This window comes from Neoarius graeffei, chromosome 23, assembly GCF_027579695.1.
Source record: "Neoarius graeffei isolate fNeoGra1 chromosome 23, fNeoGra1.pri, whole genome shotgun sequence".
NCBI classification, from domain to species: domain Eukaryota; kingdom Metazoa; phylum Chordata; class Actinopteri; order Siluriformes; family Ariidae; genus Neoarius; species Neoarius graeffei.
Genome location: NC_083591.1, coordinates 9,685,828 through 9,699,955, shown reverse-complemented (window position 1 = coordinate 9,699,955; position 14,128 = coordinate 9,685,828). Strand labels below are relative to the sequence as shown.

The following is a 14,128-nucleotide window of genomic DNA, read 5'->3' as shown; positions in this document are numbered from 1 at the left end:
CGGGGAGAACATGCAAACTCCGCACAGAAAGGCCCTCGCTGGCCACGGGGCTCGAACCCGGACCTTCTTGCTGTGAGGCGACAGCGCTAACCACTACACCACCGTGCCGCCCCTTCAAACGAAATATTGCACAAAACCGAGTTTAAATGACGATCGCTGCCTACTTTTTTCAAACTTTCCTGATTGCTATCAAAACAAGCAAAACTTCCGGCTTGATTACATCACCATTCGAAAGAGGGCGCGTGTTGGTCACTTTGATTTCCGCTGTACGTCTTACAATGTCTCGCACAGGTCTCGACGAATCTCGTTTACAGACGTTGCTTTGACATACGGACTGAAAAAAATGAAAATAATAGTTATTATGTCCTTCTTTTCAGTTTAATATACTAAAAACACCCAATATTTTGAAATAGTGCAGTTTAAATGTAATTTTGTCAATGTTCTGAAGAAATATATCAGCATTTTATCTTGGGACACTGAGTCTTCTGAAAGGGCACCGAATTCATAGAATCATTCATATAGCGCATTTCAAACACCTCCTAACTTGCTATAGCAGTGACAAAATGGCGATCAAAAATGCATTCCTCTATTTAATAAAATGAGAGAAATAGAATTTTGATGATAAATTTGCCTTCAGTTCCCCTTTAATTTGACTAACCTGCTCTGTCAACAGAGTTCCCAACAACTGCCCTCGGCTCCTCATCAACATGGAGAAGTCAGGACAGGTACTGACGGTTTGTGTGCTTACAAAGTAATTTGTCTTTACGTTTTAAACGTTTCCCACCAACTATTGCTAAGCGTGTTTATCTCTGACAGTCGGACTTTGCAATGGGCTTGCTGGGATTTGGAGGAGGAATGGATTTTGATTCAGATAAAGCCTACAGGTGAGTGCTCAGGGCTGTTCAGTGGAAGTTTTGAAATGTAACTCAAATGCAGCTTATGATGTATTCTAACGATGTCAACGTTGCTCTTGCGGCCACAGTAACCCGAATAAATATGTGAATTAATTTTGACTTTAAATAATATCTAATCTAATATGAAAGTACCTCCCTCACCAATCACAGGACTAAGGACACTCATTGTGCCCGCATAGCATTTCTGAAAACTATGCGCCTCTTCAAGTTAAAGCAACCTAGCAAAGGAAAGTGAGTCTATAATACTAATAGTAGTATTGGATAGATTGGTACATGTAAAGTTCATCTGTCTTACATTTTTCTATCTTCATTAGTTTTGCTGGGAATCTTAAACCGAGGGCTGTCACTAAAGTGTACTCATTAGGCCACGCCCAGACCGTTCTCAGATCGTTTATTTTTCAACTTGTGTATACAAGATTGAGTTTACACTATATTTTTAAAAATATTCAGGGTCAGTCAGAAGTTTGGACACGCCTATTCATTCATTCATTCATTCATAGGTTTTTCTGTATTTTGTTAAAAGTTTCATCAGCTGTTCATACAAAGTGCTTCAGTCTTTCCATACCTGAAACACGCACTTAGCTAAGGAAAGATGTTTTTCTGAATCATCCGGTTTCTCTGGAAATTGCAGCGTATGGGCCAAAGACAAAAATAATTTTCAAAAAGGTGAAAATGCTACGCTATGCGTCAGGGGTGGAATATACTTGAGGACTTTTGTTACTGTACTTAAGTTTTGTTTTGGGGTATTTATACTTGAGTATTTATGGAAATTGGATACATATTTTAAAAAAAACCTTTAGGTTTTCTCTTTACACTTTTTATTTAGACTTTCAAAATACCTGTGACAAAACTCAGAGGTCTCTCATTCAGCCAGTGACATTGAGGATGAGCAGCACCCTGACATTATATCAATTATTTATAAATGATAACTGCTTATACAGAGCACCTAGTCATGACCAAGACCAGAGTGTACTGAGACCAAGACAAGACCAGTTGTGGGGTTGAGATCAAGAGTGTACTGAGACCAAGACCAGACCTTTTGAGGGGTAGAGACCAAGAGTGTACTGAGACCAAGACCAGACCTTTTGAGGGGTTGAGACCAAGAGTGTACTGAGACCAAGACCAGACCTTTTGAGGGGTTGAGACCAAGAGTGTATTGAGGCCAAGACCAGACCTTTTGAGGGGTTGAGACCAAGAGTGTACTGAGACCAAGACCAGACCTTTTGAGGGGTTGAGACCAAGAATGTACTGAGATCAAGAGTGTACTGAGGCCAAGACCAGACCTTTTGAGGGGTTGAGACCAAGAGTGTACTGAGACCAAGACCAGACCTTTTGAGGGGTTCAGACCAAGAGTGTACTGAGACCAAGACCAGACCTTTTGAGGGGTTGAGACCAAGAGTGTACTGAGACCAAGACCAGACCTTTTGAGGGGTTGAGACCAAGAGTGTACTGAGGCCAAGACCAGACCTTTTGAGGGGTTGAGACCAAGAGTGTATTGAGGCCAAGACCAGACCTTTTGAGGGGTTAAGACCAAGAATGTACTGAGATCAAGAGTGTACTGAGGCCAAGACCAGACCTTTTGAGGGGTTGAGACCAAGAGTGTACTGAGACCAAGACCAGACCTTTTGAGGGGTAGAGACCAAGAGTGTATTGAGGCCAAGACCAGACCTTTTGAGGGGTTAAGACCAAGAATGTACTGAGATCAAGAGTGTACTGAGGCCAAGACCAGACCTTTTGAGGGGTTCAGACCAAGAGTGTATTGAGGCCAAGACCAGACCTTTTGAGGGGTTAAGACCAAGAATGTACTGAGATCAAGAGTGTATTGAGGCCAAGACCAGACCTTTTGAGGGGTTGAGACCAAGAGCGTACTGAGACCAAGACCAGACCTTTTGAGGGGTTGAGACCAAGAATGTACTGAGATCAAGAGTGTACTGAGGCCAAGACCAGACCTTTTGAGGGGTTGAGACCAAGAGTGTACTGAGACCAAGACCAGACCTTTTGAGGGGTTCAGACCAAGAATGTACTGAGATCAAGAGTGTACTGAGGCCAAGACCAGACCTTTTGAGGGGTTGAGACCAAGAGTGTACTGAGACCAAGACCAGACCTTTTGAGGGGTAGAGACCAAGAGTGTACTGAGACCAAGACCAGACCTTTTGAGGGGTTGAGACCAAGAGTGTACTAAGACCAAGACCAGACCTTTTGAGGGGTTGAGACCAAGAGTGTACTAAGACCAAGACCAGACCTTTTGAGGGGTTGAGACCAAGAGTGTACTAAGACCAAGACCAGACCTTTTGAGGGGTTGAGACCAAGAGTGTACTGAGACCAAGACCAGACCTTTTGAGGGGTTGAGACCAAGAGTGTACTAAGACCAGACCTTTTGAGGGGTTGAGACCAAGAGTGTACTGAGGCCAAGACCAGACCTTTTGAGGGGTTCAGACCAAGAATGTACTGAGATCAAGAGTGTACTGAGGCCAAGACCAGACCTTTTGAGGGGTTGAGACAAAGAGTGTACTGAGACCAAGACCAGACCTTTTGAGGGGTAGAGACCAAGAGTGTACTGAGACCAAGACCAGACCTTTTGAGGGGTTGAGACCAAGAGTGTACTAAAACCAAGACCAGACCTTTTGAGGGGTTGAGACCAAGAGTGTACTAAGACCAAGACCAGACCTTTTGAGGGGTTGAGACCAAGAGTGTACTGAGACCAAGACCAGACCTTTTGAGGGGTTGAGACCAAGAGTGTACTAAGACCAGACCTTTTGAGGGGTTGAGACCAAGAGTGTACTGAGGCCAAGACCAGACCTTTTGAGGGGTTGAGACCAAGAGTGTACTGAGATCAAGAGTGTACCGAGACCAAGACCAGACCTTTTGAGGGGTTGAGACCAAGTGTGTACCAAGACCAAGACCAGACCTTTTGAGGGGTTGAGATCAAGTCGAGACCAAGGCAGGGTGAGACAGTCAAGATCAGAACCAGACCAGTGTGTGCAAAGGGGGCAGGGAGGGGGGACGGCCGTTAACAGGAAGAACATTTTCAAATTAGCAATGAGTCATGTTATTGGTTGCATTTAAAGCAGGAAATTTTACATCCAATCACAGTCACGATGTTGACAAATAAATAATACAATGCAGAGGCAATTTAGTTGTGGTCTTGACCGGTCATTAAATAAAATCCCGAGTCCTCCATGTCTGAGACTGAGACCTTCAAAAAGTGGTCGTGAGACTGATCTCAAGTACTACAACACTACTATACAGTACCAGTCAATAGTTTGGACATCCCTACTCATTCATAGGTTTTTCTGTATTTTCTACATTGTAGAACAATACTGAAGACATCAAAACTATGAAATAGCATCTGGAACATTTATGGAATTATGTGATAAACAAAAAAAGTGTTAAATGTTTCATATTTTAGATTCTTTGACGTAGCCAGCGTTTACCTTGATGGCACTTCGCACACTATTGGTATTATCTTAACTAGCTTCACGAGGTAGTCACATGGAATACTTTTCAATTAACAGTTGTGCCTCGTCAAAAGATAATTGGTGCAGTTTCTTGCTTTCTTAATGTGTTTGAGATCAAACAGTAAATAATAAAAATACAGTAAATAGCCCTATTCGGCAACTGTACTAATCCATATTATGTCAAGAACCGCTCAACTAATAAAGAGAAACAACATCCATCAGTACTTTTAAAGCATATACGCAAAACCATGGCCTCACTTTTTATTTATAAATGCCTGAAACCTCAAGAATGGCATAGGAATAGTTTTAAGCGTTAACAATAAATCTAATATAGTAATTTTTACGATTAAAGTGATTCATATAGGTAGCGGTCTGAGTGAATGACCTTGACATCTGTGACGTCACAGCAGGAAGTCTATCGGTCTCATCACCATTTTCGCTATACTAAAACACAGAGCTGACTGCAACTCCGATCCTCCATTTTGAGCTAATTTATCACCATGCCACATAGATGTGTTGCTGGCGGGTGCAGCAATGTGACAGAAGGTGGATTTACGTTGCATTCATGGCCCAAGAATGTTCAAACTGCAAAGATTTGGACGCGTTTTGCGAGAAGTTCACAGGCACATTGGGTGCCTACGAAGTGGCCTCTCCTCTGCTCTGCACATTTTACTGAAGACTCGTACGAGACCTCCGATCTGTTGAGGAGCGTTGGCTATAAGCCCGTATTGAAAGAGGGTGCAGTACCAACAATTAAAGGGAAATAAAACTAGAAGAAAACAAAAGTAAGTTCAGTTGCACCAGTTCTCCTGGAGTGTGAGCCGAGGGTTGTTGCTAAAACCCGGGACAGAACGGGACGTGACATTATCGCTCGGGCAGTGACCTCCCCGCAGTTGTTGCTAAAACCGGTGACGTCCCATCCTGGGTTTTAGTAATTGCATGAGCCGAACAGTAATGGCGGAGTACTCAGTATGGAGAAAATGGAGAATGAGTGGACCCAGCCGTCTGATTTCTCCGCTGGATATGCTTGCCTCAGCAGTAATATCTCGCCCTTACGTGGAAGAAGCAAATGAACGGAGAACTGAACAAACAACTGAAAGTCAGATTGTTTCAAAACAATCGGCCACAAGATCGGCCTTCAAGAAGGCGAGAACACAGACGGGTAAGATGCGACTCTCATTTAGATACAAAACAACAAAAACAGCAACACTTTTTGTTTACCTCCATTAAGATTAGTACATGTAACTTGTATTGTGTGTTTACTGTAAGTTACCGGTATAAGATTATTTAATTTACTTCAGAACATGATCGTCTCAGTTCATCTGATTATTTAATTAGCCTTTTACGTTTTATCAGTGAAAATGCATGCATGTACATGTACAGGGAGTGCAGAATTATTAGGCAAATGAGTATGTTGACCACATTACCCTCTCTATGCATGTTGGCCTACTCCAAGCTGCATAGGCTTGAAAGCCTCCTACCAATTAAGCATACCAGGTGATGTGCATCTCTGTAATGAAAAGGGGTGTGGTCTAATGACATCAACACCCTATATCAGGTGTGCAAAATTATTAGGCAACTTCCTTTCCTTTGGCAAAATGGGTCAGAAGAGGGATTTGACGGACTCAGAAAAGTCAAAAATAGTGACATATATTGCAAAGGGATGGAGCACGCTTAAAATTGCCCAGCTTTTGAAGCGTGACCATCGAACAATCAAGCGCTTCATTCAAAATAGTCAACAGGGTCGCAAGAAGCGCGTTGAAAAAAAAAAGGCGCAAACTAACTGCCTGTGAACTGAGGAAAGTCAAGCGTGAAGCTGCCAAGATGCCACTCGCCACCAGTTTTGCCATATTTCAGAGCTGCAACATCACTGGAGTGTCAAAAAGCACAAGGTGTGCAATACTCAGGGACACGGCCAAGGTAACAAAGGCTGAAAAATGACCACCACTGAACAAGACACACAAGATGAAACGTCAAGACTGGGCCAAGAAGTATCACAAGACTGATTTTTCTAAGGTCTTATGGACAGATGAAATGAGAGTGAGTCTTGATGGGCCAGATGGATGGGCTCGTGGCTGGATCAGCAAAGGGCAGAGAGCTCCAGTCCGACTCAGACGCCAGCAAGGTGGAGGTGGGGTACTGGTATGGGCTGGTATCATCAAAGATGAGCTTGTGGGACCTTTTTGGGTTGAGGATGGCGTCAAGCTCAACTCCCAGTCCTATTGTCAGTTTTTGGAAGACACCTTCTTCAAGCAGTGGTACAGGAAGAAGTCAGCATCCTTCAAGAAAAACATGATTTTCATGCAGGACAATGCTCCATCACACGCATCCAAGTACTCCACAGCATGGCTGGCCAGAAAGGGTCTAAAGGAAGAAAGATTAATGACATGGCCTCCTTGTTCACCTGATCTGAACCCCATAGAAAACCTGTGGTCCCTCATCAAATGTGAGATCTACAAGGAGGGGAAACAGTACACATCTCTGAACAGTGTCTGGGAGGCTGTGGTTGTTGCTGCACGCAATGTTGATCGCAAACAGATCAAAACACTAACCGAATCCATGGATGGCAGGCTTTTGAGTGTCCTTGTAAAGAAAGGCGGCTATATTAGTCACTGATTTGTTTTTTTGTTTGTTTTTGAATGCCAGCAATGTATATTAGTGAATGTTGAGTTGTTATATTGGTTTCCCTGGTGAAAATAAATGAGTGAAATGGGTATATGTTTGTTTTTTGTTAAGTTGCCTAATAATTATGCACAGTTATAGTCACCTGCACACACAGATATCCTCCTAAGATAGCTAAAACTAAGAAAGCCCGACTCCAACTTCCAAAAATACTCAGCTTTGATATTTATGAGTCTTTTGGGTTCATCAAGAACATAGTTGTTTTTCAATAATAAAACTAATCCTCAAAAATACAACTTGCCTAATAATTCTGCACTCCCTGTATGTTGCATAAGTTTATAACACCTATCCTGTTTTAATGAGAGTCAACCCACAATCAATGAAGTCAAATCAGTCTTAGTTGAGCAAGTCGGTAACGCTATTTCTTACTTTCACCATAAATTATTTATTTATATGACTTTGGTCTATAGCTGTCAAAGGCCTCGGCCTTAAAACCGGTTACTGCTGTGACGTCACGCACTCAGGCATGGCTGGCTCAGCGGGGCAACTCCGATACCAACTTTGCAGTCGATTTTAACTCTCAAAAATATATATTTTTTATTCCCATTTATGCAGCATACAAGAGTCCAGGGTGGAGATACTATCCACTCAGAAATGTACTCAAAAATAAAGGTTCTGCGTATCTGTTTTAAGACATGAAGTGTCTTTTAATTAATAAAAATAAAGAAAAACCATTGAATTAGAAGGTGTGTCCAAACTTTTGACTGGTCCTGTATAAGAAAACGAACGTGACTTGAGGACAACGTGAAATGGAAATTCAAACACATTTTTATGCGCTGTAACCAATTTCAGAGTGAAACTGCATATTTGGACTTTTTTATTCCTATTTCCTATTCATCTTCAGTGACTCCTTTATCTTGGTCCGGATTGTGCTGGGTCCAGAGCCTATTCCAGGAATACACCAGTCCAGCATGGCATGGGTGTGTCGTGTCGTGTCGTCCCCCCCTCAAAAAAGAATTTGTTTGGCTTATGAAAATCGCTTGTTCCAAATCAAACAGTCCGAACTAAAAGCTAACCTCCAGTCAGAAGTGGAGGACTACTTACTTGAAATGGTATTAGTCATTAGAGGACATAATGTTGCCCGGCGTGAGGCCAGAAATTAGTATTACTTTAATGCCATAGCCAGTGCTCATACTCACCCCATGACCATCTTGTCATGTTTCTGCCGATCAGATTAGTAATATGGTAAAACATTAGAGGCACTTTAAATGCAGGCAAATGTCACTGCACTTTATTACAGGGCTGGATGCAAATGAATCATGCGCAAAAACACAAGCTTATCTTAGAAGATGGTTATCATATTGACAGCGCTTTTGTGTTTGATCACAGGGATGTTGCACATTTGAGTACGTGTGATGACGGTTGCTTGGCGCTAGCAGAGCTGCTGGGTTGGAAGGTAAAGTGTTATGCACATTTCACACATACAGGCATGCTCGAATATGTCGATCAATTTTATTCAGCTGGAATATACGCTAACCGTGCACACCGGCTCATTGATGCAATTTTCTAATCAGCCTATCATGTGGCAGCAGCATGATGCATACAATTGTGTCGATACAGGTCAAGAGTTTCAGTTAATATTTGTATCAAAACATTAAGATCTCAGTGTCTTTGACTGTGGAATCTGAACTGGAATCAGAGCTAGCAAAAATATCACCAGGTGTTTTTTTTTTTTTTCCCTCCTTTTCTACTTATTTTCAACTGCCTAGTTTAGATGAATCTCAGCCCACTCCTCAGGTGGTCACCTATGGAATCAATTTTGTGCCAAAATGTTCATACAATACTTTTGAAATATCAAACAAAAACGACAAATTAAAATACAAAAAAAAAGTAAAAAAAAGTAAATTTTTTTAGACTGGCAAACAAATTATTCGTGTAATCGTGCAAAATATCAGTCTATTACTTTTCAGAAACCTTTTATTTTTGTTCCGCGTCTTTCTCAGTTTTGTTTGACGTAATTTATTTTGGTTGCGATTCCAGCGTTCTCGTTTGCGCTCCCTGACTTTTTGCTTGCAGTTTTGGCACAAACTTGATGTGTGGGTGGGCTGTCCAGGAATGCATTCCCATTGGCTAACTTGTGTTTGACTGACAGCTACGCTCAGCCATTCCCTACTCGGATTCTGGCGGACTGTTTGACAAGTGACCGATCCATTGACAGTAAACAAGGATCGAGTGGACTTCAGTGGCGACTATGATACTGAATTAATTCAACAAAGTGTAACTTCAATATCATAGTCGCCACTGAAGTCCACTCGATCCTTGTTTACCGTCAATGGATCGGTCACTCGTCAAACAGTCCGCCAGAATCCGAGTAGGAAATGGCCGCATCAGCCTCCGGGGAATGGCTGAGCGTAGCTGTCAGTCAAACACAAGTTATCCAATGGGAATGCATTCCTGGACAGCCCACCCACACGTCAAGTTTGTGCCAAAACTGCGAGCAAAAAGTCAGGGAGCGCAAACGAGAAAGCTGGAATCGCAACCAAAATAAATTACGTCAAACAAAACTGAGAAAGACGCGGAACAAAAATAAAAGGTTTCTGAAGAGTAATAGACTGATATTTTGCACGATTACACGAATAATTTGTTTGCCAGTCTAAAAAAATTTGACTTTTTTTTTTTTTTCTTTTTTTTGTATTTTGATTTGTCGTTTTTGTTTGATATTTCAGAAGTATTGTATGAACATTTTGGCACAAAATTGATTCCATAGTCACCTGGGTATGACTTTTAAACCGCAACCGGTGGTGAGTCTCAGGTCCGGAAGGACTTGAGTATTGGGGAAAGTGAAGTTACCCCTTCATCACCATTGCTCCCAGGTCCGGCCTGACCCGGAGTGGTAGCACCCGCCTGGGTTCCAGCAACAGGTTAAATAGTCCATCACCAATAAGGCGCTGGCAGCAGGGCGCTTTTCGGGTGCAGTGTGGCAGATGAACCCAACAGGGTCAATAGCGCACCTCTTGATGGCATGCGGAAGAGCCACTCAGATGGCCAATGGATAGCATCACTCAGCAAGTCAGTTGTCACTGCGGGGCAACTTCTATACCCGTCAGGTCTGTGGTACTTTTGTGCACCACTTGGCATCAGGTCTGGAGGTCCAGAGAGTCAACACGATGGCGGTACAACATCATTTGTCTTAGCTTACTGTGCAAGGCGCTTCATTAGGAAAGGAGAATAAGTCTGGTGCAGGCCTCGCGGCCCATCTGTGTTTCTCTGCATCCTAATGAAGCGGTCATCATCGCTAGCGATGGACAGCCAATGACGACGATTTGAGTCACCACAGCCTTCCTGTGAGCTCAAACAATTCTTCTCTGACCATTCTTCTTTGACCTCTTTCGTCAACAACGCATTTCCACCCACAGATCTGCTACTCAGTAGATGTTTTTTGTTTCTCGCGCCATTCTGTGCAAACTTTAGAAACTGTTCTGTGTGAAAAATTCCAGGAGTCCAGCAATTTCTGAAATACTCACACTAACCCATCTGGTATAACGACCATGCCACAGTCGAAGACACTGAGGTCACATCATTTCCCATCCTGATGTTTGATGTGAACATTAACCGAAGCACTTGAATGGTATCTGCATGAGTTTAGCGTCGTACTATTGACACTACTGCACTATATTTTTCATAGATTTGATAATTGTACGGTATGAACGTGCAGGGGCGCTGCCAGAAATTTTGGGCCCCATGAAAGATTAGAATTTTGGGCCCCCCAACTTTGCCCACCCTCGTCACAATTGCACTATTGTCATTATTTGACTTTTGATAGCCCATGGACCTCGAGTTTGTGACTTTATTACATTTTATGTATTAACCTACCAGGGACTAGATGAAAACTGGTCAGTGACTAATTCTGGTGCATTTACAATCACAAATGAAAATTCAAGATTTTGCCACATGCCAAAATGGTTTAGAACCAATGTGAACAATGTAAACCAACCAATGGTTTAGAACGTGTGAACATTCCACACACTTAACCATGTCAAACACTTGACTGGTGTCCGTTATTAGCAACACTTTAATCTAGCAAACTGTATATAGCGTTCGCTCATTAAAAACTTCAATCCTAAAGCATTTATGGGTTGTATTGCTGCTTACCTCCTTCTCCAAAGGGGGGTTCAGTGGTTTGGTAGGGCGGAGGTCCCCCTGAGGCTGAATCTGTGCATATTTAGGGCACCCCATTAGTTATGAAACTGGTTATTAGCACCAGCATAACGTAATATTTCATCTTGTTTATCACACAAGTCAATTCAGTTATTAAAATGGAAAAAATGTCACTGTACAAACTGTAAGTGTTCTGTTGATAGGCTAATCCAACCACGTTCATACTGTTCATTTACCATTCGCTAATATTTTGAACGCACATGTGAGCAATAGCTACCTTTCTTTGGGAAAAACTGAGTGACCAGTTGCCTGCCTCTCCAGTCCCTCTCAGCTTTCAGCTGCCTTTCTTTACGTTTTTGACAGCCACGCTTCATCTTTAGCGATCATAGACTGTACGCACTCCACTGCTGGCTGGCTGGCTGCTGCACCGCGACACAGCAGCAAGTAGCGTTGCACTGATCAGCACACAGATTTAACGCATCGCGCTTCTACCAGAACTGGACCGTACCATTTCGCAAAAGGGGGAGGGTTAAATGACAATATGTTGAAGAACTCAAGAAATAGACAACCTTGTTCAATTAGCTCATTTTACCAGATGGAATATTGCATTGTTTTTATTTCAAAAGTCTTATTAAAATCATTAAAAGCATATTATCAGCCCCTTAAAGGGCCCCATGGCAGTGCTGGGCCCCTAGAATTGTTCTAACCTTTCCCCCCCTGGCGGCGCCCATGTGAACGTGCACGTGTTCATAATAGTGTCCAGTGAGTGCACATCACATGAGCCACAGTTTGATAATTGTGCTTCCTTTATTCCACTTTCTTCCATTTCAGGCTGAGCTAGAGGAGCTGGTGAAGCGTGAACACACTCTTATTGACAGCAAAGACGCGAAAAAGAAAGGCGAACAGACGAGTCCGAGCTCTGCGGCCTTGGAGAAAGACGTCAAAAACACAGACTGAGAAGACAAAGTAATGAATCGGAGTGAAATATTGAAAACCAGTCTGGTTCTGATGGTTTGACTCGCACTCTTTGATTCTCAGAGGCTACTGTCCCTTCTCATCTCTCTCTCTTTTGAAATTTGTGTCATACTAGATATGCAATGGGCTTAAAATTTAACTCCTTGGATATTTATATCATGGCAGATTAGGAAAACTAGAAAACTCGGAGCAGCAATATTCATTACATAAACTATGAATTGTACTGTATGCATCGAGGCAAGACAGGCGCAGGTGACGGAAGAGCCAACGTTCTTACATGACCGTGACTGGTTCACCGTAATCCTGAAATCCATAAGGCTTTTAACAACCATTTTGTCTTTTTTTTTTTTTTTAATTAATGATTAGTTATGCATACTTTCTGAGATGAAATGGTGTAGATACAGGAAGCTGTTTACTATCTTGACAGCTGAAGTAAAAGTGTTTTATTAGCAGAAGGTGGCCGAGGTATTTGGTAATGCTTAAAATATCTCAAAACTTATGGAAATTGTGGTTTTGTGTACAGGCTCACTAAGGTAAATGGCTGTAACTGGTTACAGAATGAAAAAACAAACAAAAAAATCATTAAATAAGTTCAGTCGATGTCTAGGCAAATAAATAGTAGCTAGATCATATCATATATGATATGATAGAGGGCTGTTTGATGGTAAATATACCTACATTTGATCAAATTGATGCCTTTTGCCTTCGTAGGGCACCCTTTTTTTTTTTCTCGTTATCACACTTTCTTTGGCTCATCAAAGTTCTTATTCTTTTTTTTTTTTTTTTAAAGAAAGTGTTTTCCTATTAATGAATCAAGCTATCCATTACAGTAATATAATCTGATATGTTTAATTTAAATTGCTTAATTTGTTTTTTTTCTTTGTTAATGTTGGAGTGTTTACCATCTGTGCCATGATTATGCAAGAAAAGTTTCAGCTTATTTAAAAAAAAAAAAAATTGCTGTAATGTTTCATGAAGCATGTATAAGATGATCAGCAAGAAATGGAAATAAACACTACATAAATTCATGAATTAATTATTGGTTTGGGTTTTTTTTAATTATACATTTTCAGTTCTACCACAGGACTGTTGAATTCTCGCTTACGATTGGTTGGAAAGTGCGGACCGCAGCTATGACAGTAATTCCAGCTGCAAGGCAAATCACAGATTTAGCCTTCATCAATGCACTCGTAGTATGTTATCGTTTTTATAATTACAGCTTACTCATGGACTTCTAGACCACCAAACAGTAAATAATAAATAATGCAAATGCAGTAAATAGTATGGAATACTACAATAACTGTAGTAATCCATATTATATCAAGAACCGCTCAACAAAATAAAGAGAAACAACATCCATCATTACTTTGACATGAAGTGTCTTAATTAATTTAAAAAAAAAAACATAGTACTGTACGTTTTTTTTTTTAAGGAGTGTCCAGTATCAGTACTTTGTAACAGTCAAGAGGTAAAGTTTTCTGAGATGGGAGATAAAGCCTTCATGATGGAGGGTGTGTGTGTGGGTTTTTTTTGGGTTTTTTTTTAAATTGGCTTCAAGAGAAAGGAAGAAATGTATGTTGAGATCCTGGGGCGTGTTATTCTCAGAAACGAACACTCAACCCATCAGGTTTGATTTCAAGTCAAAACGTCATGGCTGGTAGCAGCAAAGAAAAAACTTCTGACTTGGTATGAGTAAGATATACAGTGCCTTGCAAAAGTATTCATCCCCCTTGGTGTTTATCCCATTTCATCGCATTACAAGCTGAAATTAAAATGGATTTTGGTCGGTTTGCACCATTTTTGCTTTACACAACATGCCTACCACTTTTAAGGTGCACATTGTTCTTTTACTGTGACAAAAACAATAAGATGAAGAAATAAATCTGGTGTGTGCATAGGTATTCATCCCCCTCAAAGACAATACTTTATAGAGCTACCTTTTGCTGCAATTACAGCTGCAAGTCTCTTGGGGTATGTCTCTATGAGCTGGGCACATCTACC

General features: G+C 41.5%; 1 protein-coding gene across 1 annotated transcript in view; it reads left to right on the top strand.

Annotated features, from left to right (window-relative positions):
* Window positions 1–13,137, top strand: part of sirt2 (sirtuin 2 (silent mating type information regulation 2, homolog) 2 (S. cerevisiae)) — a 54,915-nt gene extending 41,778 nt beyond the window's left edge. The window contains exons 13-16 of the mRNA XM_060905734.1: window positions 674–725; window positions 817–884; window positions 8,384–8,450; window positions 11,984–13,137. Coding sequence (XP_060761717.1) covers window positions 674–725; window positions 817–884; window positions 8,384–8,450; window positions 11,984–12,109 — 313 coding nt within the window. The 3' untranslated portion in view covers window positions 12,110–13,137. The remainder of the gene's footprint in view (window positions 1–673; window positions 726–816; window positions 885–8,383; window positions 8,451–11,983) is intronic.
* The last annotated feature ends 991 nt before the right edge of the window (window positions 13,138–14,128 follow it).